This window comes from Strigops habroptila, chromosome 8, assembly GCF_004027225.2.
Source record: "Strigops habroptila isolate Jane chromosome 8, bStrHab1.2.pri, whole genome shotgun sequence".
Taxonomy (NCBI): Eukaryota; Metazoa; Chordata; class Aves; order Psittaciformes; family Psittacidae; genus Strigops; species Strigops habroptila.
The window spans coordinates 61,671,757-61,698,330 of NC_044284.2; the positions used below are offsets into that span (position 1 = coordinate 61,671,757).

The window sequence follows — 26,574 nt, forward strand, 5'->3', positions numbered from 1 at the left end:
GGGCTGTTCAGCCTGGAGAAGACAATCTGCGTGGAGACCTCAGAGCAGCTTCCAGTGTCTGAAAGGGGCTACAAGGATGCTGGGGAGGGACTCTTCATCAGGGACTGTAGCGACAGGACAAGGGGTGATGGGTTCAAATATAAATAGGGGAGATTCAGATTGGATGTAAGGAAGAAGCTCTTCCCTGTGAGGGTGCTGAGGCGGTGGCACAGGGTGCCCAGAGAAGCTGTGGCTGCCCCATCCCTGGCAGTGTTCAAGGCCAGGTTGGACACAGGGGCTTGGAGCAACCTGCTCTAGTGGAAGGTGTCCCTGCCTGTGGCAGGGGGTTGGAGCTGGATCAGCTTTAAGCTCCCTTCCAACACAAACCAGTCTGGGATTCTAGGATTCCATGATTCACCGGAACCATGGGGACTGGTGGAGCTTGAGCTGTTACATGGAGGCTGTAGGAACATGAGGCATGAGGTTCTGGGGCTTGTGAGGATTGAGGGGACCATGTTTGCCATGGGGGCATGTCAAGGCTGTAGGAACACATGGGAGCTGCAGGCACACGTCTGACATGGGAGGCCATAGGTACCCATGGGGGCTATAGCATATATGAGCACCTGTGGAGGCCATGGAGACCCATGGGGGCTGTAGGCACATGTGGGGACCTGCGGAGGGCATGGGGGTCCTGAGGTCCCACAGGGGCCATAGCACACGGAGGGGCTGTGTGAACCTGTGGGGGCCATGGGGACACACAAGACCCACAGAGGCTGTGGGGACCTGGAGGTGCTGCTGACACAGGAGGTCCGCGGGGCCGCCGGCGGCTGGGAGCACACGGAGCCTGCCGGGGGAGGTAAACATGGCTGCCGGCGGGCTGTGCGGGATGGCTGCGGGCAGCGCCGCCCCGCGGCCGCCGGGAGCCGTGTTCCGCCGCCGGCAGCCCCGCTCCCGCCATTCCGCCTCCCCTCAGCAGCGGAGCGGGATGCAGGGCGGCGCGGCCGGCAGCGAGCCCCCCTTCGGTAGGTGCCAGGGCCGGGCGCTTCGGGTCGGGGCATGGCGACCTCTGGCTTCAACGCGGTGGGTTTTCCCTCAGGAAACCGAGCTTAACCTCCCCGCCTGCCCCCCAGGTCCCCCCAAGCGCTTCCCGGTGGCGGCGGTGGATGCTATCCTGAGGGATGTGCTGGGGAGCTGCCTGAGGGAGCAGCCCTACGAGCCGGCGCGGTGCAGGGAGATGGTGAAGGACATCGCTGAGGTACCGCTGCGGCCATTTTGTCCTCACGCCTCGATGGGGTGTCAGGGAGGAGGCCCTCGGGGAGGGGGGGTCCCACATGGGAATATAGTGTAAAAGTGATGCTGGAGGAAGCCATGAGGATGCACCAAAGGTTGCGCTGAGGCAGGTGCAGGTTTATATGAGTTAATGATGAGGTTTGAGCAGCAGTGGCTCTGGCCAAGCACACGGTTCAGTAAAAACTGCCATGTTGTGGTTGCCCTGTCCAGAAATGCCGTAACTAAGTTTAAGTATTTATCAGACCTCTTAAAAATAGTATATTTATAGTAGTGACTGAATTCTGATAGGTGTGCAAACTGCTCCTCAGTTACATGCAGGCTTGTTGCTGGGAGGAGACGGTCTTGACCCTTCAGTCTCTCAGCTGATTTGGCCCAGAATTGCTCACTGGCATTAAAAAAGGGGTGCTGTCTGCCCTTCTTTTCCCCCTGTAATCAAGTAACTGTGAATATGTACAGAGGAGAATATGGTACTCACTGGTCTAAACTTGTTTTTCTCTTGCAGGTTATTAAAGCGCGAGTAAAAGACCTTATGATACCAAGGTACAAGATTGTTGTGGTGACACACATTGGGCAGCTGAATGAGCAGAGCATCCAGATCGGAAGCAGGTGCCTGTGGGATCCTGTGAGCGATACGTTTTCATCGTACGTGTTCAAGAACGCTTCACTGTTCGCTCTTGCAAATGTCTATGCTGTTTATTTTGAATAAGGTAGAGTTTTAACAGTAGGAGAAATGAATATTCAGCCTAACTTTTCCTTTTTCTGTGGTTTGAAACAGTTCTGAAAGACCAAGGCAACTTTCACCTGTTTGAAATGTGGTTACCACGAGCCTTATGGTGAATGTGGTGAATGTGGTGAATGTGATAACTGTATTTCCCAGAGTTTCCTCTGGGAAGTGATTTGCTGTGACATGCTGTTTTGCACCTGATTCTAGCTGCTTTCAGAACTGGGTATCCCTGAAATACTTCTTTTTCTCCCTGAATTTGCTCTTACTGTGTAACTCCCAAGTAGAAACCACAGGGGGATTTTTGGAAAGTAAACCAAAAGCACTTTAAAACTGTCCCTGTTAAATGGCAACTGCAGGCAGGGAAGCACATGCTGGGCCTGTGGCCCTGGCTGTGCGCATGCTGTGTTGCAGATGCTGTGTCCCACTGAGCCATGGTAGCTCAGTGCTGCAAGTTACCCTGCCCTGCCTGGGGAACAGCGGGATCCCTTCAGACCTTCCTGCTGAAGAGAGGAAAGGAGAATGAGGGAGTCATTCTGGCCTGGCTGCCCCTGCACCCTGAGTACAGAAAAGGTGGCCGAGAGAAGGGGGCTGGTTCTGCTTGGAGAAGACTAGCTCAGTCCCATAGGGTTTGAAATCAAGTGAAAAACATCTTCAAATTATATCGTGTTCAGAGTATATAGATCTAACATATCTGGGCCCTTCTGTGGAAAGTGCTTGAATCCAGCAAAGAAAAACCAAATTGGGGTTCTCAGCTGATACCTACCTATAGCTAACAGCTAAAGTACAGCCCTGTGAGTTCAGAAGTGTGTTTCCAGTCTCCCTGGGTGCAAATTAACTGTCCGCCTCATGTAGCCATTACTGGAAGCAGCTGGAATAGGAAATAAATCCTGGCTAATACCTGCCCCGTTTGGGCTGGTGCTGGCTGATGGCAGCTCCTGCCTGCAGCCCTTCCTTGCTATGGTGTTGGGGTCTGGCTGACAGACCTCACTGCGGTGCACGCTGACAGAGCTGTCTGCACTGCCTGGGTTTGGTTCTGGTTCTGAAAAGGCTTGTTGCTACCCATATTTCACAGCTGAATCCTGCTGCTGGGTTTTCGTAACAGAATGAGCATATAATAAATTGCTTGGTTTATTGCATTTTATGTGGAACTAGAACAGTAGTTAGATGGGAAGAGATATTTTTACTCATGACTAGAAGTTAAACTCTAAACCACTGTGAAGGCTTTGTGGCATCCAGGCATTCCAGCCTGAACTGTCCTTGCAGCATTTGCTGGCTTGCACTGCATTGAACATGCAGCCTTTACTCCCTAATGTGCTCCAGAGAATAAAGCTACAGTTCAAGAATACAACTGACATAATAGTAGTTTATGTCGTGATTATTTATTACGTGAAAGCCGTGACATCGAACCTCATCAGCATCCGCTGTGTTTCAGCACAGGGAGCTGATATCGCTCTCGCTGCAGCCGATGCTGCAGCAGGATGTGCTGAGCAGCTTGGCTGCCTCGCGCTTTTGGAGCACAAATGTTTTCCTGGAGTGCTGTAAGTCCTGCTCTGACTCAGGCTTCTCGCTGTGGATTTCTTCACTCTCGGTCTCCAGCCCCTGGTCTGTGTACGTCGAGGGGTCGGCATAGCCGTTGTTCTCTTGTGAGAGAGGCAGGGGATTTTCATTCTCTGCCACAAAAAATTAGAAGTCATGAAATCATGAGTAGTTTATAATAGTTATCTTTACTAGAAAGACAGGGAGTTGAAGGTATTATCTATCCTCTGCGTCTCCAGTGTGAACAAGATGTACCAGATCACTGACTTCTTACCAGGGCAGTATTAAAATAGACATGTGATACCCCCATTCTGTGATGAACACGTTAAAAACCCAGTAATTTATAGATTTATGTTAAAGAGTCTTGTTTGTAGAACATTCCCTTATTAGTCTCGCACTGATATATTTGCTTTGAAGGGTAAAACTGTGATTTGATGTGTCAGGGGCACTTGACCAGCCTGTTAGCCTGGAGCTGCATGTGGGTTTCCTGAAAGGCAGATGTTATGTTAAAACATCAGATACCCCACAATTTCAAAGTTCTGGATGTTCCCACTTAAATTACATTTGTCATTCAGGTGCACTGTAAATACCACAGTACAACTGGGCACTGCCTTGTGGGGTTTGTAAAGGAGTAATAGTTCTCTGGCTTAGTTTAGCAGCAGGGGTTTCTTCTCCTGTAACAGACTCTCAGGTAGGGTGTTGCAGGTGGCATTGCTGTTTATGTTTGTTTAAAGCTGCTGCTACAATACAATTTTCATAAAAGACAGAAGTTACTGCATGGCAGGTGTAGAAAGCCTCTGCTCCTGTCATCTGCCTCGTTTAGTTTCCTTTTTCTAGTTATTTTAACCTATCATCAAAGTTAGAAATTTCTAGCAGTAACGGCTGAATTTTCTAACTCTATCTAAAGCTGTGGTAATAAATACAAATATATACACCACCACATGAAGGTACTTAAATTGCAGAGTATATATTTAACATACTTTAATTATAATATTCTTAAGTTGTAATATAGTTTGTAGTGGTGAAAGCAGTGTATCCTACTGAAGACAATGGTAAAGAACTTCCATGGACTCTGCAAAGCTGTCCCTGACATTTAAAATGTCATGGCCATAGAGATTCCCAGTGGTAGCCTTGGCCTTAACTCGTGGTTTCTCAGGTTGACTTGGAAGGTCTCAACCTAAATGTGTTTTATTTAAGCTCTGCCAAGCAAGCTGCAAGGAAACAGAAAACTTGCTGTCTCCAAGCAGAGCCTGTGCTGTTGGCACCTGAGATGTGCCTGTTAAGCGCAGCAGCAGGAGCGGAGGGCACAGCTCTGCCCTTAGGCACAGCCTGCAGGTGACATGGTTCTGAATCCCCCTGGAGCTGGGCACGCCTTCCAGGGGGCAATAAGGCTGTAATGTGTTAATGAGCACTTACCAAACAGGTACTGATAATCACTCAAGTGCCTTTTCCACCGAGAGCCGCCACAGGTGAAGATGATGGCTCTGACAAAGTCTCTCCCACAGAGCTTCATGGTGTTCCCTTCACCTTTGCCTTCCTGTGCTGTGATCAGGAGTGTGAGCGAGGCCAGCACCAGCACCGCGCCCCTCATGCTGCAGATGGGGTGCTTGGAGGCTGGTGTTAGTGGGACAGGAGGGATTCGTGAGGCTGAGGTAGTGAGTTCTGCTGCCACCCTCACCTTTATACCGAGGGCCCGTCCGCTCCACTGAGTAACGGCTCTTTCTGAGGATGACTTAATGTTTGCTAAAAACAAGCTGATGGCTTGTTTCCTTCCGGTGGTGCTTTATGTGCTTCAGGATTTGTGCTGGGATTTTGGTCACATATTAAAGTCTCCTTAAGGAGTTCCTTACGGAGCTGCTTTGCTACAGGAACATGTGTAGTATAACTTGTTTCTAGGGTGCAGGCTCAGTTCGATACCATTAATGTGTATGTTCTGCAAAAATGAGAGGGTGTTTGTTACAGGATTTGTAGATAATGGGTTTCACCCCTGTGTTTCCCACACAGCATGCAGCCTCTTCCCAGTCATGCCCATTATCACAGTTGGAGTGGCATCAGGTCTTTTTCTGTAAGTGATCCCAAACTAAGGAGTTGTTAACTCCTCCTATGATGTCCCCAGTTGTGTGCCTCTCCGTTACCTCTACCTTGTTCTTTTTTCACACTGACAACTGTGGACACTTTGGAGTAACCTGCTGGTGCTGAGCAGTCACTCACAACAAAATGGGGTACCGTGGGGGTTTTGTGGCTCAGGCAGGCACCTGAGCCTGCAGATGCCCTGCTCTGATTCCTGGTGTGCTGAGTGGTAGGATGCAATCCTGCAGCATATGGAGCTGGCTGTGAACTGGCCGTGACAAACTGTACGGAGTGATGGAGTTGGTTGTCAGTTTTCATCCATAGGTATTTGCCTGGAAGTAGCTCCAGTGCAGCTGCGTGGCTCAAATGTCTCTGCAGTGAGGCCTGTGGATGTGGCCCTTCTCCAAAAAGGCACAGGAAAGAGAGGGAGATGGCTCTAAACAGAGCAAGAACAGCTACAGATCAGGGTCCTGGCTGTGTTTTTCTTTTTGGTGGTAGCTGAAAGACACAAGTGGGTTCACTGGAGCAGGGTGGAGCAGTGTTACTGTGCTCCAGGACCAGAGGTTAGTAGCTTATGAGAGCGATCCCTTCCTGTTGCTTTGGATGTTGTTGGCTGCAGTTGCCATCAGCTTCTATAAAACCATCTTGCAATAAAATGCCTTAAGGAGAAAATTTGGCAATTATGAGGTCAGAAATTCTGTGATAAGAACAAAATACAGGAGGATCTTAGGAGATCTCTAGCACTTCCTAGAACTACAAGTGTTTTCCAGCACCATAATGTTCCAGATGACGAGTTTACACTGTGTACAGGGGGAATTACGATGTGTTACAGCCTTGACAGAAAGCTTGTTTTTTGCCAGTAGCACCAGTAAGTAAACAATCAGAACCACCAATGGAAAATATATGATGTATTTTGTTCAGATTTGTAATAATGATTAACACATGATTCACCTTAATGGGTGTCCTTCTTTGAAATGCACAAAGATTAATTTTATATCCAGGGTGAGCTTGCACAGTCCCTGTAAAATGTGCAGAACGCAGAAGGAAGTAAATGTTAATGCCTCACAAATGGTCTTTAACTTCAGTGATGTGTTTAAATGTTGGATGTTTATTGTCAGGCTAATGAGAGGGTCTGAGCGTTCTGTATCTATGGAATACGTGTCTTGAGATGTAATGCTTGAGGGAGCAGGCAGCTATCGCCCCCGTCAGCTGGTGGGCAGGGAGCTTTACTGCCAAGCTTTGTGTCACCCCGCTCCTGTGACAGAGATCCTTGGTCTTAGTGACGCATCTGTAGAGATGCTCTGTATTTTCTGTGAGCAGTCAGGCTCTGGAAATCCTCTAATACACCGTGGTCCAGCAGCCTGGACACTGTTGTGTTGTGTGAGGAGCTTTATGAAAGTGTCAGTGTGGAGCAGAGTGAGTTTAAATGGCAATTTTATATTATCCTAATTCATCAGGGGATGAACAAGGTTGGTCTCTCCTTGTGCCTGGTGTGAGCTGGTCTACAGCTCCTGGAGCACCCAATGCCACTCAAAGCTCAGCTTCTACTCTCAGTGGTGGTTTATGGGATGAGAGGCAAGATGCTTTTTCAGCCTGCAGAAGAGAAGGCTCCGGGGAGACCTTAGAGCAGCTCCCAGTGCCTAAAGGGGCTGCAAGAAACCTGGAGAGGGGCTTTGGACAAGGGCCTGTAGCGACAGGACAAGGGGAATGGCTTTAACCTGCCAGAGGAGAGATTGAGATGAGCAATTAGGCAGAAGCTCTTCCCTGTGAGGGTGCTGAGTCGCTGGCACAGACTTTTCCCAGAGAAGCTGTGGCTGCCCCATCCCTGGCAGTGTTCAAGGCCAGGTTGGACACAGGGGCTTGGAGCAACCTGCTCTAGTGGAAGGTGTCCCTGCCCGTGGCAGGGGGTTGGAGCTGGGTGAGCTTTAAGGTCACTTCAACCCAAACCAGTCTGGGATTCTATGATCTCATGGGAATTCCATTCATTTACTGTATGATCTCACAGGGGAGATGCAGGCTAGTCTGGTAGGGGTTTAGGCTGTGTTTTGGAGTGGCCTATGCGGGAGGTGGTTTTGGCTTTTTTGCTTTTTGAGTAACCCAAGGAGAAAATGCCTTGGTGGAAAAACCAAGGAGAAAACACCCACAGAGAAAAGATCACAGAGACCTTGGTGTTCCCAGCTCTGTATTACAGGCAAGGCCAGCTGTGTATTAATACTGTTTGTCTAACGGGGTGGGGGGGAACTTCTAGGGGAAAATTTAGAGCATTTGAAGGAAGTTTCTAACCAATATGGTTTCATGGCAAAATTTTAATAATTGAAAAAGAATAAACTGTTTCTGTTAAAACTACAATAGGTCTTTCTCACTGTCTGCCAGCCAAGAAGGGGTATTGTTTAGCTACTGTTAAACACCTGCAGCAGGACCAATTATATCCTATAAGGTAAAGCCTTAAACCTGTAAAAGAAGAGGAAAAAAAAAGAGCAGTGTGAGACGTGCAGTGATTCACAATTCCTATTTACAAACTGAGAGCAGAACTGCTCGCATGGCGAGCACCCAGCAAACAGGCTGAGGTAGTTTGTGTTGTGTCAGCTGATTCTTCTTTGGAGCTCTGGTAATACACTGCTTACCTCTAACAGTGCTCCTTGAAAACAGCATTTTTTGGCAGGCCTGCTTGGACTGTGTTTGTAGTGTCAGCAACAAACATATATCTTGTTTTTCAAGGAAATTAATTTTCAAGATGATACATGTATGGTATGGAGACAGGCTGAGGGATGTGGGTTGCTCAGCCTGGACAAGAGAAGGCTCCTTAAGGTGAGACCTTAGAGCAGCTCCAGTGCCTAAAGGGGCTACAAGAAACCTGGAGAGGGGCTTTGGACAAGGGCCTGTAGGGACAGGGCAAGGGGAATGGCTTTAACCTGCCAGAGGGGAGATTGAGATGACAAGGGCCTGTAGGGATAGGACAAGGGGAATGGCTTTAACCTGCCAGGGAGGAGACTGAGATGACAATGGCCTCACTTTTATTTTTTAAGGGAACTACCTTTTTGCTCTGTGTTTACAGCACTTGGCAAATGAGGCTGGTAATTACCAGAATTTCTGAACACAACACTGCCACTTGTGAATTATTAATCTGTAATACCCTAAGAATGAAGCTTAGATGGACATCAGTGTGGGTGGATCAGAGAAGGGTAGCTTCTGGAAGAGTGAGGGCAATACAGAGCCAAAGGGCTGATGGGTTTGCTGCCACCAGCAAAGTGAGACTGTCTTGGTGGTGGCCATGAGAGGGCAGGTCCTGTGTTGTCAGCAGGTACAGGCATTCTGCCAAGTACAGTCACCTGCAGTCTGCTTTTAGAGACAGCTCCACCTTCCTGCCCTTGACCCAAGGGTCCGTCCCAAATCCAGCTGTGGCCAGCCTCTGGATTTGTGATAAGTGAAACCTAAAGTTCAACGTTGACTTCACTGTTCCTGAGGTTTCTAGTGGTATGGCATGCAGAGGAGCAGGAGCCACCTCGGGATTTAATCTGCTCATGGGATTGTATCTGATTCCACCTGTTTCAATATTTATTAGCTAGTGTTTAACAGAAGGCCCCTTGCAGAGGAATGAAGTGCTAGACAAGCACACAGGCTTCTGCGAGCTACCACCTTTCCCATGTGGATCATACCTTACTACTGTTGGGAGCAGCCAGGTTCTGCAACAAAAACACACCGACTTCTCCTTGACTGTCTCCTACGAGAAGGCAGTCGGTGTTCTTAGCAAAGAGGACAGATGTGAATTTGACTGTTGGGTTGGCAAAGCGAGACAGCACGGGCTCCAAGCTGCAGTGGAGGCAAGAATAAACAGGTCACATTGTGTTGACTGAGCCTGATAGATGTTGCCTGGTTTACGTTCTATGTTCTAGATTAACTCAAAAACTTAAGCAATGAAACAGTGTTTTGTTTAGGTCTCTACCAGAACTAAAATCCCAGCTGCTAGTTACTAAGATATCCTGGCTGCCTAAAATCTGTTCTATTGCCTGATATGGGCTGGGGGGTGACATCTTTATTATATGGAGAATTTGCTTTTTGCTACCACCAGATTTGGCAGGCTCCTACTCCACGTGGGCTTCATGTGGTTGGTAGTACTGAATGGGGCAGCCCAGCAGCGCAAGGCCACAGATTAAGGTGAGATGTGCACGTGCTTTACAGCAGAGGGGAAACATGACAGGTGCCTCAACTTCTGACCATCTTGTCTTTATGAAAGGTCCAAAGTGTCTCAGTTCTGTTACTTGTCCTTTTAACTGTGGCAGAAATCTATGATTTCTGCAGGAAAAAACCCACGGTTTTGCCCTTTATCAGTTCCATAAAGCACCCAGCTCCTTCTCTTGTAATCACAATTCTCTGGTAACTACCATGTGCTGTTACAAAATGAGTATTTTAAAATGCAATACTATCAAGAACTGAGCAAGCAAATGGCAGGGAGCTGACCTGACCTGGTAACAACGCTGATCAGGCAACAGCGTGCAGCCTTTGTGCCATTAAGTTTCAGAATCATCTTTGAGAAAACTATTTACTTACATGCTGACCCTAAGATCCCAAATTTCTACTCTGCTTTCATTCACTGCTGCAAACATGAAGGCTGATTTTGGAGACCACATAACATCATGAACAAAAGCACTGGCAGAACTGAAGGTTAAAACGGGTGTCTGTGAATCCTGGTGCCACAGGATAATGCTCCAGTCTGCAGAGCAGCTGAGGAACATGTCAGTGCTGAGAGGGTTCCAGGCGACTTTGTACACAGGACCCTTGGGGTTTGGGAAGAAACAAAGAACTTTGTGTTATTTTAGAGCTACAGCCTCCCATGATGAGTTTTAATAGGGACCTTTCATGGAAATCCCTGTCTGTCCTCTGACCTTAAGAGCAAAACCAGCATCATGTGTCACCCACTGGAAATTAGGATGGAGCTGATGTGATAAGGCAGGAGAGATCTTGGGAATAAAAAGCATTCAGCTGATTCTGTCCCTTCCCCAGTTGTTGGGAGACTGTGATGATAAGAAGGCAGCTTCTTGGATGAGGCAGAGACTTACCACAAAAGAAGTGCTGTTAATGTTCTGCCACCTTTCTCTCAGAGGTGAGACTATTTAACTGTGGTTTGCAGGACAGTCGCATTACTGATTGTTTTCTTAATATAAAGCCAGAATTAAAGCTTTAAGCCAGTTTATAATACAAGTTTTGATAACTTACTTAAAAATCTTTGTAGTAGAAAGTGATCCTATAAGACTGTGATGCTTTATACTATGGGAATTGGTTCCTAATAGAAGTTGTTTAGATTTGTTGCAGATGTTTTGTTTAGTAAAAATAAGTGAAGGAGCTAATACATTTGTGAACTTAATTGAGCAGTTTCTGCTGTCGTCGCTTTTTCTATGTATCACTCACCTTATGGCCTCTGTATGTCTTTAGAAACTGCCCATTGCTTGAACAAGAGCATTGGTGGATGCAGCCCTCTTCTGTTCCAGCAAGATAAAAGTTTGTATCCTGAAAAAAAGGTAAAAGTTGCCTAAATGGGATTAACCTATTTCTCACTCATCTGAAAGTCTGTGAAAGGGCTGGCTGAGTTTGGCAGGGACAGTCCCCTGAGGAAGTAGGGTAGAGCTGCCAGGCTGTTGTGCACTGAGTTGTTGAGGAGTATGTGCAGTAGATGCAGTGGTGCCAGAGTGTGTGGGATTTGTGATGTGTGTTCTGTGTGCAGAGCATACACTGTGAGTTCTGACTCCTGAAAATCTCAGACTTTCTGCAACCCACATGGGCAAACACATGAATTCCTCACGTGCTCTGTGGACAATATTCAGCCGGCTAAAGAGGAGGAGCACAGCCATGTGGAGCCTGGGCTCAGGAGGTGCTGAGCAGTCAAGTTCTCACTGATGTGACCAACACACAGAGATCTGCCCAAGGTGAATGTGAGTAACATGGCTGAAATGATGTAGTTGTTCTCACAAAGGGGTTACTTGTTTGGTTTAACGTTTCATCCATCTTGGGTAAAACCATCCTTAGGTAGATTTGTTTCAGAACTAAATATGCTTCAAGTACCAGCGCCAAGTCCCAGCCTAATGCGTATTAAAGTAGCTCCAGCTGAGGATCTCACCCCTGCTGTGTGGTTTTCCCAGATAATACTTTAGCCAGGAAGGACGTTCTGAGCCTACCTTTGGATGGAAGTCAAAGCACATCCCAGCTGCCTGTCGAGATATCAGCGCTTTGCTTTTCCTCTCTTTCTTACCTGGTAATCTTTTCTTCTCACTTTCTTTTCGCTTTATTTTCATCAGATCTGTGCAAATAGCAAGAGGTTTTGTCAAACAGGAATGTGACAGTGCTACGAGTAACTCGTGCTTCTTTGGAATGCTCTTAGATGTTTTGTGTATGATAACTGGTATAAATGTCACCTGAAATGAAATGGAGCAATTCAGGTGCTATTGCTGTGCAGGAACGCTGCAGGGGCCAGTGCTTACCAGTGCAGTCGAGTCTTTTCTGTATGTACCACTCGGTTATTCGTCCGTCTGCTGAGATACAGAGCAGTCTCTCTCTTTTGCCACCTCCTGCCTCACCTCTGTCCTGTTCTACCCACCTCAGTTGCCACACAGGACCTGTATGTTTATTTGGGGATTCACTGGGACAAAAGATGCATGTGATAAATCATGGGTGAACAAAGACAAGAAATAACTAACCTTCCACTTTGTAATAAATGTCAAGTCTTATGACAAAAGTATTGTTAGCTTTTCTTAAAACCAAAACAAAAGCAATCTGAACATTGGCTGTTTTCTCCAGGGAACTTTTTCTTTTATCAAGCATGTTTGATATTTAGGTTCAAGGCCCTGTTAATGTGCTGACACACCTTTCATTGATGCCTGAATCATGAAATCAGCCTGCAGGAGAGTGCCTTAGACCTGGGAGCTGCCCTTAAAGATACATGTCTCCCTGATTCCCCCCACCCCCATTTTCTTTTTAATGCTCCTGCTTTCTTTTTAACTCCTGCTTATCCCTCCCCTGTTCTGATGTTCTCTCCTTGTTTGACAAGTGGAATCAGTGAGAAAACACCAAAATCTGCGACTGGTTTCCCATAAGGATTTATTATGTGGGGCAGGGTTGTCTTAGTAAGTACATGGAGTATGAAATGGTATGTGGTGGTAACTTGCAGCGTTTTCATAGAGCATGGTACTCATTTGTTTCACCTCTCCAACATGGGGAACTCGCTTTGTATGCACAGTAACAGCACACGGAGTGTCATGCCCAAGACAAGGACTGGTGGCGTTAAAGTAATACAAGCATTTATCAGCCAGAGTAAGAGTAAAGAACGATGGCAGTACAGAAGGAGAATGCTGGTGGCTGAGGATTGGGTTGTTACTATTCCCTCAGCTCCTCACTTGTGGCTATTCCTTTACTTGTTAAGAGGTGACCAAGCTGGGAGGAGATGTGCAGTTGTTGCCTTACCTGCTGTCCAAGAGCACGGTGTCGTTCCAGTTCTGTACATCATAGATTGCGACAGATCCATTGTACATTCCAACTGCCAAGAGATTCGGGCTTGCCATGGAAAAATCCAGAGCAGTAACACCATACTCACACTGGAAAACACGCTCTGGCCACTGACCAGGAGAAAAACACAAGGGTGTTTTAAGTTAGTTTCTTAATTTACCTCGGTCTTCTCAACACTGGATACTGAATTGCCAGGCTCTGCTGGAGAATTCAAGTGCTGGTGGCCATAGTGACTGCTTCTAGACAGAAATCAGGTACTATATTCTAAATGGTTCAGTTTATTTCAGTCTGGAGAAGAGAGGCTCTGGGGAGACCTTAGAGCAGCTCCAGTGCCTAAAGGGGCTCCAGGAAACCTGGAGAGGGGCTTTGGACAAGGGCCTGTAGGGACAGGCCAAGGGGAATGGCTTTAACCTGCCAGAGGGGAGATTGAGATGAGCTCTGGGGCAGAAGCTCTTCCCTGTGAGGGTGCTGAGGCGCTGGCACAGACTTTTCCCAGAGAAGCTGTGGCTGCCCCATCCCTGGCAGTGTTCAAGGCCAGGTTGGACACAGGGGCTTGGAGCAACCTGCTCTAGTGGAAGGTGTCCCTGCCCGTGGTAGGGGTTGGAACTGGAGGAGCTTTAAGGTCCCTTCAACCCAAACCAGTCTGGGATTCTGTGATTTCTTGCTGCAGCTGATGTAATTAGGGAAAAATGAAGACTATGCAGAAATATTACACTGTAAAATAAGTTAGATGGGCCTGCTCCAAACCAAACACCTAAAAATCAAGTGCTACAAGACTGAGATATATGAGTACAGTGTGAAGGTTTTGTTTGTTTGATTTGGTTTCTTTTCTTGGATTGGAAAGGATAACCCTTAAATTTAAAATTCACTTGTTCTCTGTGATGAGAGTTTGGAAGTATTGAACTAATGGCCTATAAATTTTGAAAAACAAAAGGTAAATGGATTTATTTTCAGGTTTGTTGTGCTCAAGACTTTTTTCCAGTCTACTTAATGATTTCTACATACCTGGGCCTACCCACAGTAGTAACAGAACAGGTTTACAGTCTTGGGTAGGTGGCTTTAGGGATTGGAAATGGGGTACAGAGATCTGCATTGCTACTTTGCCTGGCATAGACTGGTACTACCTGTAGTAGCCATCTGTTACTTGCTTGGTGGCCTGTGTGCAGTGAGTTTAGTTCCTGGGAACAGATGTCCATGGTATCAAACCACCAGTGCAGTCACCTCTGTTGGAAGTGTCAGTTGAGAGGACGGACAGGCACAGAACTAAACTGCTTCCTACAGGTGCTTTCCTGGGGTCAAGATTTAAGCACATTGCTAGGTACTGTTGTCAGTCAGTTTTCCAGAGATGTTTGGTTTGGGATAGCAAATTCAACCTCACTGCTAGGTCTTGCTTTTAGAAATTGTAAGAGGGAAATATATAGAGCAGAAATAGTGTAGCAGGAAAATGTATTGAGGAAAAAGAAAGAAAACAAAGTTGCTGCTCATTACCATGGGGTTCTTCAGTGACCAGCAGCAGGCCAAGCCTTTCTTCTGGCCTTTAAAATCAAATGCTCCATAACCAACAGCTAAAAGATCCTGGAAGCACAGATGAACAGAGATACCTCAGTTTCACTGGGAGTTCATTTGTGTATTTCTAAAAGGCAACGTTCTGTTAACACTGACTAAGCGCAGAGTGTGGAAAAATAATGCTCATGTGCAAGTGGCGTAACACACAAGAACAGCAGAATTTCTAGAGTACTGGAAGCTGGTTCAAATAAAAGTGCATTTATAGCCACTGTCAGTTGTGTTTGCAATCCCCACTCCTGCCAGCATAAAAATATGTCCCTTTCCAGAGAAACTAACACTTTAAAAGGTATTTGTTTGCCCTCTAATTCTAAGATTGAAGTCTATAAACGTGTCCAACTTAATCATATCTGGGCATCTGGTGTACTAACAGTGTGAAATGGTCTTTATGTTCTCTCATTTTTCCCATGGGGCAATCTTCCTGGTTTTATGTTTCTCATCCTCACCTGCTTTTTACTTTCCTTCCATTCATTATTTTTGTTGTGGCCATAAGAGAGCTCTGTTGGAAAAACTGAGCCTTACGTTGCTGTGAAAGCGGAGATGTCTGAGTCAGCCTCACCTCCACTGAGACTGAACTGAATGAACTTAGGCCAGCTGCTTAGAAATCTGTGCCTGTTATGATGCTTCTCGTCCTTAAAGTTAGATGAATGCTGCTTTCTTGGGAGACTATAGTTAGAAATAAAGATGTGGTATCCTGAGAAGGCTCGGGGGAGACTTTATAGAAGTCTTCCAATACCTAAAGGGGACTTGCAAGAAACCTGGAGAGGGGCTTTGGACAAGGGCCTGTAGGGACAGGCCAAGGGGAATGGCTTTAACCTGCCAGAGGGGAGACTGAGATGAGCTCTGAGGCAGAAGCTCTTCCCTGTGAGGGTGCTGAGGCGCTGGCACAGACTTTTCCCAGAGAAGCTGTGGCTGCCCCATCCCTGGCAGTGTTCAAGGCCAGGTTGGACACAGGGGCTTGGAGCAACCTGCTCTAGTGGAAGGTGTCCCTGCCCGTGGCAGGGGCTTGGAGCTGGATGAGCTTTAAGCTCCCTTCCAACAGAAACCAGTCTGGGATTCTATGATAAATTGTGATGAATAAATCCATCAATGGTGATAAAGTTTAGCAGTAGGAGGGTTAACTTTCAGCTTCCAATTCTGTAACAGACCTAGTCTATTATCTTAACGTTGTTGTTCAGGCGGCTGCCCCTGGTAAACTAGACCAACGAAATTAAATTCTGGACCAGTTAAAGCTGTTGTGATAGATTTTGTAAGAAAAGTCTATTGCAGTGGTCCAACCTGTAGGATAATGTAGCAATATTGTTATATAAAAGGACAAAATGCAGAGGGTGGGATGCAAAGACAACCCACCTGACTGTAGGGATGAATCCATCTCTCTGACATCCCCTCCCAACAAAGTACATCAAAATGAGGGGTTTATTTTCACACCAACAATGGCTTAGACCATTTTGAAACAGCTTAGAAGAAGATTTGTGAACTCACTGGGTTTACTTTGCTCCAGGCCATACTGCTCACGCTGTGACCATTAGTTAAGCCACACGTGTAAGACCACAGCCGTTCCAGTGTGGGAATTGGTGCAGTTTCTTCTTTTAGAGCTGACAGAATTGGTGGGTCAGTGAATGCTTCCTTCTGCTCATCCTCTTGCCTGTCAAGCTTGTCTTGTTCAGCTTCTTTTTTATCTCCCTCCGTACCACTACTGTCTGGGGTAACATCAGGATCTAAACCACACCAATATGGTAGAGTCTGAGTAGTAACATTTTGCTCATCCAACTCCAGTCATTCGCATCAGAAGAAAAATTTACCCTTTCAGCAAATATTTTGTAGCAAAAAACCCAAAATGAGGTAAAGATTTGGAGAATTAAGACATCCTAACTTCTAAAACCACAGCTAAAGTGTTGATGGGGCTGGATTGGGCTGTGGTGTGCCAAGTGTACTCCAGGGGCTTAATAAGTGGGTTTAACTACCCAGCAACAAGTTAGGAATGTATGTTCACCCCCTACGAGGAGTGTTTCTAATCTCTCATCTTTAAAAATGTGTCTAAACAGGGATTTTCTTCTAGATGCCAGATTTTAAAGAGCCACACTTACACCTTGATGCTGCAACACCATAGCTAAGTTTCGTGGTGCTGTAGTAAGTTGCTCATTACTTGGGAAAATCAAGTGTAGGGCATATTTTTAGACTGTTTGCGAAGTATTTTTTGTTTACCCTCCCCTTTATGTAATGTACAAATCATAAATTGATCTCAGATCACTGTTAGCACAGTAGGAACACAGTAACTGCCATAGTCCTCCTGGCCTTCATTGTGCTCTCACTGTAGTTAGTTCGTGAAGAGTGACAGGATATAACAGTGTCATTGCCTGAGAAACTGTAACTCTCTAGGACATGGAGGTACAATATCAGCAGTGTGGATCTGCCTTTGATTTTTATTTTAATCCCTATGTTAACTTGGAATTCCTGTACAAGGTAAAATATTACTTAGAACATGATCCAGGGAATGCCTCCTACAGCCTGCAATGAATGTGCATTGTTAAACACTGAACATCCATCAGGCTAAAACTTCTCTTTACCGTCAGTGTCCTCATAAAATAAATGAAACACCAAAAAAAAACCCACCGAAGACAATGTAAAAGACATTGCAATGAAAACAGGTAGTTGCAGAAGTAGCAGAATTAATCTGTATCTTAACTGTCAGGAAACAAGTTTGACTAGTACTTTGAGTAAGTCTCAGTTTGTGGTGATGAGAGGAGGACTCATTTGTTCAATTTTTCCACCAAGTATGGTAGGGATGTGTGTTAAAAGTGAGTTTCAAACTACAAAGTGCATGTTGGCATCTCCTAACGTCTCCTTTCCTTTGTCTACTTCTTAAATGACTTGTCTGTAAAGACATTGGAGGAGGGACAGGACTCTGTGACTCAATAGCATGCAAAGCCTTGTGCTGAAAACAGGGTAGTCGATAAGAATCAAACCTAGAAGGATGGGAAATTGCCGATAAGCTGCAAGTTTGGGTTGGAAAATATTCTCCATTAGAATCCTCTCCATGAAAAATAAACCCTCCTGAAGGTTTTCTGGTATTGGGAGAGCTTCTGACTGGCACTTCTCCTCCTCCTCTTGGTTTTTGGCAACAACAGCACTTTCCGAAGTCACAGAAGTTGTGCTGCCTGACAACAGATAACACAGGAAAAGCTAGTTTGAACATGAAAATACTTAGCACATAAAAATCAAGGGGATAAGAAATCTCCTCTTCCTCCATCTGCAAAAAGCATAGAATAGTGGAAGTATTTTTTGATCAAAATATACTTCCACTATTAATTTCTTCTTGCTTTAATTTTGTTATTTTCTTGCTGAAATAGTATGATGAGACACTTCTGGAGTTGTTCACAATTGGTGTTTTGCTTCTACTGTCCTAAGTAAATACCAGCAAACTTTGTCACTGACTATTTATCTGTATTTAAAGTAATGATGGCAGTTCACAGACAAGGTCTCAGTGCAGACCTGTCCAAGACTCTTTAGCAAACTCTCTTTCAAGTGTCAGGCAGGCAGACCAAGCATTTTCTTCACACACCATAGGGATGTGTGTGGTTTAGAAGTTTGAAAACATGGCAGGAATGTCAAACTGGAAGAATGTTACCTTTGTTAGAAGAGACAGGGGTAGTCTGATCCTGCTCTTTAGTGGTGTGAGGTTTGCTGCTTGTCTCAGTTGCCTTCTCTGTTTTGTTGTCTGTGCTGCCTTCTGTTTTGAACATTGGTTCTATTTCCGATGCGTTAAATGTATCGTAAAAGTCCCAGGAAGTGACCATCTCCCCTAGGAATGAATTACACTGTGTTACACAAGTCTCTTGTTTCAGTATGTTGCTATAAAGGTAGATTTAAATGAGATCTTAGTTCTTCCTTGTGAGGGTGGTGGGACACTGGAACGGGTTGAATGGAGAAGCTGTGGCTGCCCCATCCCTGGCAGTGTTCAAGGCCAGGTTGGACACAGGGGCTTGGAGCAACCTGCTCTAGTGGAAGGTGTCCCTGCCCGTGGCAGGGGGTTGGAACTGGAGGAGCTTTAAGGTCTCTTCCAACTCAAACCACTCTGGGATTCCCTATGATAAGGACTATGTACAGCTGAGCAAAGATTTGCTTTCTGCACTGTGCTCCCAACTGTTTGGCTGAGGAGGTTTGAAACCAACTGTGGGTCAGAGAAGGCTGTAGCAACACCTGCTGTGTGACTGCAGCAGCTCCAGTGGGGTCTCCTGGGTATGTGGCTTCCCTTCAGCAGGGTCAAACAATGCTCCACAGCCTTCCCTTTGCACGCTCAGCTTTTCAAACGTGGGTTGGAATGAGCTCTGCTGATACTCAAGGCATGCAAAAAGGGGGAAGATATGTTTTTCAAATCAGATCAATATCTATTTTCCCCCCATCCTTCCCCCCCTCATTTTACATACAGTAACAAAAACAAAGGGAAAGTGTTTGGAATGGCAATTCCCATGGTTTTCTTTGGCCTCCTACACTAAAAAAAATGCCCTTAGTGAGGCAAAGCTCAGCACATGAATCTATAACCTTGATATTCCCCTGTAACCTTTTTTTAGAGCATTGAGGCTGAACATTGTGTAAAATTGCATTTATCTTGTGAGACTGCCAAGATTTTGTGCTGTCCCCAAGACACTGAATCTCAGACCAGGGGTTCTCTTTGCATTATGGCAAATAGAAGTAGAAACCAACATCACCGAGAAGCAAAGGGGAAAAAAGGGAACTGTGTCCTTTCATATTTCAGGAGCATGATTGAGTATTAGGGGGAGTTCTGCCTCCTGAGCAGCAAACTCTGCTTGCAGGGTGCTGAGGCAGGAGGGACACAGCAGCTCTCTGCTAATGTAATGCCTGTTTCATTGCAAGGGATACAGTGCACCAGCACCAGTGCTGGAGTTTTGTGAAGGACAGAAAAGGTCAGCACAAATCACTGTAGCTCTGGAAGTGGAAGTTGAGGAGACATCTCCTGCTTAGAGGTGGAAGATAGAAAGAAAACCCTTTCCTCAGTATCCCAACTGTGCACAGGGAGTCTGCTGAGGTCCCACAATCCAGCTGTATGCTGGAGTTTGCCCAAATAAATGTTTAATAAGTAAACTGAATGCTGGAGAGGGACTCTTCATGAGGGACTGTAGCAATAGGACAAGGGGTGATGGCTTTAAACTGAAATGGGAAGTTCAGGTTAAATATAAGGAAGAGGTTCTTTACTGTGAGGGTGGCGAGGCACTGGAATGGGTTGCCCAAGGAAGTTGTGAATGCTCCATCCCTGGCGGTGTTCAAGGCCAGGTTGGGCAGAGCCTTGGGTGCCATGGTCTAGGGTGAGGCATCCCTGCCCATGTCAGGGGGTTGGAACTAGATGATCTTAAGGTCCTTTCCAACCCAAACCATTCTATGGTTCTAATAATGAACTGCCAAGGGTACAGTGCAGTAAGTGAGAGCCTGTTCTTATTAAATACCCTTTCTATATGGGACTTGGGAGCTTTACCTTTGTCTTCCATGATGATTCTGTCACATTGCACCTCCTTGTTCTTGGTGGCTCCGTTGATGGTTTGCATTGATTTTGCCACAAAGCGGTCGTCATCAGCCTTCCTGTTGCACATGTCAGTGTAAACCTTGTTCCGCTGCCTTGGAAAGAAGGGGAGAAAAGTGTACATTGACTGTCTGAAAACCATTTGCATTCAACTTCTCAGTGTATTTAACCACAACTTGGACAGGAGAGGATACTCCATGGCACAAATTTACCACTCGGGGTTTTTTGGATTGCTAGATTTTATTTCACTCTATGTATTGGCTTTCAGCAGCTATTTGTGACCTTGTGGTGCTGTTCTAAACCAGAAATGGCCTGCAAAGGTAGACATCAGGTGTGCCAGCTACCTTTGGTGGGTTCCAGGGGGGTTCAGAAGTATGTAGCTCTCATCTCTTGGAATGAAGGGCAGTGCATCCAAGAGACAGAAATGAAACTAGAGTATTTCTGTTTCATCCAGCCCTCAGGTTCTTAGGAATGGTCAGTGGGGATTACGAACCTTTTTCTACTGTTCTGGTTTCAATATTCTAACTGCAGATGGAGGTGATACCACACCTTAGATCACAAACAGGCTGCTGTGCTCAGGGGGAGTCACTGTCTGTTCCTGTACGGTTGGCACTGTGTGCTGTGTACACTGGCTAAGTCTGATTCACAGGATGCTTTTCCTCTTCCCTCTGCCCCAAAATCACATCAGTGTGATTCACAGGCAGTGGGGGTTGGAGTCCTACCATGAGCATTGTATGTATATATTTAAATAAAAAAGTATTTTAGGCAGAAGCTCTTCCCTGTGAGGGTGCTGAGGCGCTGGCACAGGGTGCCCAGGGAAGCTGTGGCTGCCCCATCCCTGGCAGTGTTCAAGGCCAGGTTGGACACAGCGGCTTGGAGCAACCTGCTCTAGGGGAAGGTGTCCCTGCCCGTGGCAGGGGGTTGGAACTGGGTGAGCTTTAAGCTCCCTTCCAACACAAACCAGGCTGGGATTCTATACTAGGAGAAAAACCTCCCCTAGGTCAGTTGTTTGACTTGCCAGCTGCAGTCCAGTGCATCCCGGGCTTTGGGGCTTGCCTGTGACAAGGCTAGCAGTCTGACACCCATCATGGAGAGAACTTTGCTGCACTCTGTCCCAGCCAGCTCCTGGGAATAAGCCAAACCCTGGGTGTTCTGGGTTAACTCCCTACCAAAGTTCATGGCAGTCCAGGGAGGAGACTCTGGAGTAGAAACACACCAGGTGCAACTAAGGGGGTACACAATATTTTAACAGGCGAGGTCACTCGTGGTGGGGTGAGGTTTCTTCTAGGTAGGAGCACTGTGAAGAGCCTCAGGGGAAGCCTGAAGAGTTTGTTTGTATTTTTGTTACTAATACATGAGTAGCTGTAAAGCTACACACAAGAATCAGTGCAAATGTTTGTGATTTCAGACTGTTTTCGTTAAAATTAAATCCTGTCATTCACGTATTCCACACTTCTCCATCTCCTCTTTCCCCCATCCCCTGTGTGTTCTCTGGTTACCATCCCCTGCCTTTGCTAATCTGCCCTTTTTACCAGTGAAAGAGAGAACTAATTTACTCAACAAGATGGAGTTGTAAGAAATTTAAGCTGTCGTGTCAAAAGAGTGACTCGAGCCCAATGTGGCTTTAAACAAAGGTGGAATGACAGGCTGTAGTAGTCAGAACACTGAACCTGTGCGTAAGCAGCCTGTTGAGGACTTTGCCACCAGCAGAAATTGGGTGTGCTGAGCACATGTGTGTGCACACAACTACAGAGATACATACAGAACTCTGTCAGCATCTTCTGACTCTGTAGACATCACAACAGCTGGCAGATTCAGTATCCAGATAGTTTCTGTCTCTGTGAGGTAAATATCCACTCTCCTATCTAAGTCTGCTTCTGTCAGTTCTTCTTTTATCTCCTCTTGCCTCACCTGCACATCTGAAAAATGAGATGAGATCCACAAGTGAGACCTTTTGTGCTCTAAATGTCAAAGAAGACAGATTAATGCGAATACTATTGAATGATCAAGAGCCAAAAGTTGTGAGGCACTGAGTGAAGTGCTGGGCACCTCACAGCCACTGGCTGCAGTGTCTCACAAATCACAGTGCTCTAAAGAAGAATTAAGCCTTTAATTATACAGCACATGTTCTTTACCAGGGAAACTAAGAGTTGTGTCCCCTCGAGAGCCAGGCTCCGCCGTTTCATCCAGTACAGACTCAGTCATTGAGGCGTTTGATATGGAAGTGGTGCTGCTTCCATGTGTCCTTCAGGAACAAAGAAAGAAGCAGAAATAGTATGTGAGGGTCCAGATGTCGGTTAGCAAAATGCCACAAAAATAGCAGTGTTGTTACCAGGATAAAGCATGAGGACTGTAAGAGCACATACGGTGATGGTTGTGTTGTGAAAGGAGTCGCAGAAGGCTTAGGAAAGAAAATAAATGGTTTGAAGAAGACTTAAAAAGCAAGAATTCCTCTGACAGCGTATCCTGAGGAATTAAAGAGCTGATGGCAGAGAAGCTACTGAACTCTTGGATTCAGCCTTAGCATATAATAACATGAAGTGTTGGCTGCACACTGCGTGGTAAGGCGCACCCACAGACAGCACCCATCTCCACCAGGGTTCAGATCCCTTGGTGCTTCGCATGTGCTGAAAAGCACCAGAAACTCATTTGAAGGGATCAGCTTGTTAAAAACCATTGGTGACGTTCACAGAGGGGGTGGCTGTGAGAATGAGAGGTAAAACTCAAACCTCGGTGCAGCTGGGAGGTTTGTCAGCAGGTTTTCTCTGCCTCAACAGCTGGGCAGGAGCAGTTACGCCAAAAGCAGTTGAGAAAGACAGTTTTTAAGGTTTGCATTTAAGACTAAAGTGAAATAGTTTAATTTTGTCTGTTAAATGAAGCCCTCTTGTCTCAAAAAAGGATGTGTTTAGTTTTCAGGAGATACTTTGTATTCTGAAGTCGGTTTTTTGTGTCTGTTTGCTCCTGGTTAACATCCCTTCCTCTGGGATTATCCTTTCGAACAGCCAGCCTAGGAAACACGACAAAGAGAGTTCCCAAAGAGCAATCCCTCCTCCTCAGACTTCACCATGGCACTAACTTTGCCAAAGAAAACAGTAAATAAAGCTTTTCTTTGTGTTTTATTCCCAGTGCTGACTTTACCAGTCTTTTAGTCCCTTTGACTGAACACATAACATCTCCTCTTGTGCAGTCTGAGTGTGCACACACCGTTTGATACACTGATGTGCTTCATTATGTTTCATTTGAAACACAAATAGTCCTTTACCTTCATTTGCATGACTTAATTGAATCTGTCACCCCAAGAGAAAATGGCTCAAGTCCATTGACTTTGTTTATTCCCTCTGTGCTGAAGGTTTGTAAATAAAGCTCCTAAGTAGTAAAATGTGTAATTCATCAGCTTTAACTCAAATGTTTTTGTATAAGAGCATCTTTTGAAATGGATGCACATAATCACACGGTGGTAATTTGCTTAAATTGGTTTCAAATAGAGGATTCTTACTGTGTTAACAGTATGTAGGTATTTGAACTGAGAGGTTCAAGTTTGTAAAAAGGGCTCTCTGTGCTTAATAAATGTCATTAAAACAGGCAAAATACTTAAAAATAAGTTTGTAGCTCTTCAGTGAAGCCAGGCCTCATGTTTCCAAAGCATTTCTCCATACCCACAGATGGGCAGGTGTTGATATATTCCAGTTTTGGGAAAAAAAACAGCCAACCAAGCTTGGGGAAGGCAGAAAGGATCTGAAGTAGTTAAAGGGAGTGTATTAACAAGCTGCAAGTGCCCCATCTCTGCTGCACAGCCTTGTTCAGACAACCAGAACACGACCTCCTCAACCTTTAAACAGTGTTTTGTGGCGTATCTGTGTGTAGGTTCTGTTGTAACTTTGTGTGCAGCCCTCACCAGTACAAAGCCTGCTGCTTCGGTGGCATCGGGTTTGAACCATGAGCTGCTCATCACAATCTCTAAAAATGGCCCATTCTGGTATGTTACCTAAAAATATGTGCTTTAGGAATCATAGAATCCCAGCCGGGTTTTTGTTGGAAGGGACCTTAAAGCTCATCCAGTTCCAACCCCTGCCCCGGGCAGGGACACCTTCCACTAGAGCAGGTTGCTCCAAGCCCCTGTGTCCAACCTGGCCTTGAACACTGCCAGGGATGGGGCAGCCACAGCTTCTCTGGGAAAAGTCTGTGCCAGCGCCTCAGCACCCTCACAGGGAAGAGCTTCTGCCTCAGAGCTCATCTCAGTCTCCCCTCTGGCAGGTTAAAGCCATTCCCCTTGGCCTGTCCCTCCAGGCCCTTGTCCAAAGCCCCTCTCCAGGTTTCCTGGAGACCCTTTAGGCGCTGGAGCTGCTCTAAGGTCTCCCCTTCAGGAGCCTTCTCTTCTCCAGGCTGCCCCAGCCCAGCTCTCTCAGCCTGGCTCCAGAGCAGAGCTGCTCCAGCCCTCGCAGCAGCTCCGGGGCCTCCTCTGGTCTCGCTCCAGCAGCTCCACGTCCCTCTTGTGCTGTTGCCCCAGAGCTGGATCAGGACTGCAGGGGGGGTCTCCACAGTAGAGGGGGAGAATTGAAGGAAGGAGAATTTGAGTGAAATCAGAGATATCACAGGAGCGTGTGCTGCAGTCTGCTTCCACCTGTGTGTGAGCATTCCAGGAGGAGTTCCAGCATAGTCATGAGTACAGATAAATTCCATTCATTCTACTTGTGCTAGTCCCCAAATTTTAAGTGAAGACTGACAGGTGTGTTTGTGTACTTGGACAGCAGAGTGTATTCACCAGCCCTGCATAGTAACGCCAGCTCCCAAGCTCTCTGAAGAGCAGGAGTGTGGCTGCTGCAGGTTTGAGGCTGGATTTAAGAACCAGTGCATTGACTTACCATGAGAAAGAGGCTAAACTAGTTCCTGATGGCTGCTGCGTGGGAAAAAGAGCAAGCAAAAGGGATCCTGTGGCTGCAGAGAGCTTGTCTCGCCTGAGTGCAGCAGTTCTTGGGTCTGATTGGAAGAGTGGATGGGGTGTCACATCCTTTCCTTCATCAAAAACCTGGAGAAATACTGAAATAATTACAACAGTTCCACTGTTTCCCCCAAACAAGTGACAGTGATGACACCTGCAACATTTTATCTCATCTGGAACAAGAAGATGACCTGGATCCAGGCAGGAAGCTGGCAGAAGGGATGGGAAACCCTTCTGGAACTCTCTCGATAGAAATAGCTGCAAATAGCTGGAAAAACTGTATTTGTCTGGATGTCAGACCCACTTGCCCTCCTTGGTCAGCCCTAGTGTCCCTTTCAACTTATTATTATAAAATGACTAAGTTATTATTCTAAAATGGCTATGTTATTAGTCTGTAATGACTACCAAGAGTGGCTTATGGACTGCAACTATCCAAGTCAAATTAACAGTACTGCAAAAGCGACGAGAGAAACAACTGTGCATCGTTTGTATTGTACTGATATTTTCTGGTAAGGAGGTATTTGGTCTTTAAATAACAGATCGTGTTTTTAGGTGAAGATATAGAGGTGGTACAGGCAACATCTCACATAGATTTGAAAGCCAGTAGTTGGCAGGTTAGGAGGAGAGCTGTTACTCTTAATTTTTTACTATTATTGGAGATTGGTTTTGGACACATCATCATCATCATTTCAGAATGGATTAAGCTCTGTGATCGTTTTCTTCCTCCGCAGCTCAACTTCAGACAGGTCTTTCCTTTCCTCTTCTCTCTCCCACTTCCTCACAGCTTTTAACACCCACCATAACTCAACGTTCAGAGCTGTTGGGAGCAGTGTAAATGTCTCCTCACCCGTATGACATACTTGTCTGCAGTTCTGCTCTCGGATGTGGTGGATTGGCTTCTGCAGCTCCCTGCTCTGTGCCTGTAGATGCTGCTTGTGATGCTCCCCTGTCTGTAACTGCAAAAACTTGCTCTCGAGGGTTGCCTGAGCCTGCAATTGGCCACAGAAGTTTTGTTTCAATCCATAAAGCGCAAACAACCAAACACAAGCACTGAATTACCCCTTAACTTTCAGGAATGGCTTAAAGGATGTTAATCTTGGAATTATGCCAGGTTGGACACAGGGGCTTGGAGCAACCTGCTCTAGTGGAAGGTGTCCCTGCCCATGGCAGGGGGCTGGGACTGGAGGAGCTTATTGACGGGCACTGGTGTGGCAAGGACGGGGCAGGGGTGCAGCGTGTGGCGCCGGGCACACGCTGGTCCCTGCTGTGGCGGGACCCCCGCTCCCCCCCTCCCTCCGTCCCTCCCTGCTCCCGGCGCGCCCGGAGCCGCTGCCCCGGCACTCACGTGGGGCCGCGCCGGCCGCCGCCGGGGCCCTGCATGGCGGCAACCGGGGCCGCGCCGCCGCGTCGAGCGGTAACCACGGCAACGCGCCCGCAAGACGC

At 46.4% G+C, this 26,574-nt stretch overlaps 3 protein-coding genes across 3 annotated transcripts; 1 reads left to right on the forward strand and 2 right to left on the reverse strand.

The window, feature by feature from the left end:
- The first annotated feature begins 751 nt into the window (after nucleotides 1-751).
- TCTEX1D1 (Tctex1 domain containing 1) lies at nucleotides 752-3,350 on the forward strand. The gene is made up of 3 exons (XM_030496246.2): nucleotides 752-1,001; nucleotides 1,110-1,234; nucleotides 1,772-3,350. The coding sequence occupies exons 1-3, from the start codon at nucleotides 842-844 to the stop codon at nucleotides 1,973-1,975; spliced, it is 489 nt and encodes a 162-aa protein (XP_030352106.1). The 5' UTR covers nucleotides 752-841; the 3' UTR covers nucleotides 1,976-3,350.
- A 71-nt stretch (nucleotides 3,351-3,421) lies between these two features.
- INSL5 (insulin like 5) lies at nucleotides 3,422-5,320 on the reverse strand. The gene is made up of 2 exons (XM_030494475.1): nucleotides 4,946-5,320; nucleotides 3,422-3,663 (listed from the first exon to the last, which is right to left on the reverse strand). Exons 1-2 carry the CDS (start codon nucleotides 5,118-5,120, stop codon nucleotides 3,422-3,424), a joined length of 417 nt encoding a protein of 138 aa, XP_030350335.1. The 5' UTR covers nucleotides 5,121-5,320.
- A 2,565-nt stretch (nucleotides 5,321-7,885) lies between these two features.
- WDR78 (WD repeat domain 78) lies at nucleotides 7,886-26,545 on the reverse strand. The gene is made up of 17 exons (XM_030494469.1): nucleotides 26,477-26,545; nucleotides 25,992-26,120; nucleotides 25,055-25,218; nucleotides 22,328-22,437; nucleotides 21,955-22,111; nucleotides 20,148-20,287; nucleotides 18,285-18,458; nucleotides 17,623-17,814; nucleotides 16,139-16,374; nucleotides 14,582-14,668; nucleotides 13,052-13,203; nucleotides 12,073-12,230; nucleotides 11,770-11,891; nucleotides 11,006-11,104; nucleotides 10,148-10,374; nucleotides 9,256-9,409; nucleotides 7,886-8,050 (listed from the first exon to the last, which is right to left on the reverse strand). The coding sequence occupies exons 4-17, from the start codon at nucleotides 22,395-22,397 to the stop codon at nucleotides 8,045-8,047; spliced, it is 1,974 nt and encodes a 657-aa protein (XP_030350329.1). The 5' UTR covers nucleotides 22,398-22,437; nucleotides 25,055-25,218; nucleotides 25,992-26,120; nucleotides 26,477-26,545; the 3' UTR covers nucleotides 7,886-8,044.
- Nucleotides 26,546-26,574: the final 29 nt, after the last annotated feature.

Excerpts from the sequence above, each read along its gene's own strand:
- TCTEX1D1 (XM_030496246.2), top strand. The coding sequence starts at position 842 with ATGGCTGCCGGCGGGCTGTGCGGGATGGCTGCGGGCAGCGCCGCCCCG. Across the intron at positions 1,002-1,109 it reads CGGCAGCGAGCCCCCCTTCG|GTCCCCCCAAGCGCTTCCCG; the intron begins GTAGGTGCCAGG and ends CCTGCCCCCCAG. Across the intron at positions 1,235-1,771 it reads TGGTGAAGGACATCGCTGAG|GTTATTAAAGCGCGAGTAAA; the intron begins GTACCGCTGCGG and ends TTTCTCTTGCAG.
- WDR78 (XM_030494469.1), bottom strand. The coding sequence starts at position 22,397 with ATGACTGAGTCTGTACTGGATGAAACGGCGGAGCCTGGCTCTCGAGGG. Across the intron at positions 10,375-11,005 it reads AGACATACAGAGGCCATAAG|GGTCCTGTGTACAAAGTCGC; the intron begins GTGAGTGATACA and ends CCAAACCCCAAG. Across the intron at positions 9,410-10,147 it reads TGGGATCTTAGGGTCAGCAT|CTTGGAGCCCGTGCTGTCTC; the intron begins GTAAGTAAATAG and ends CCTCCACTGCAG.
- INSL5 (XM_030494475.1), bottom strand. The coding sequence starts at position 5,120 with ATGAGGGGCGCGGTGCTGGTGCTGGCCTCGCTCACACTCCTGATCACA. Across the intron at positions 3,664-4,945 it reads TGATTATCAGTACCTGTTTG|AGAATGAAAATCCCCTGCCT; the intron begins GTAAGTGCTCAT and ends TTTTTGTGGCAG.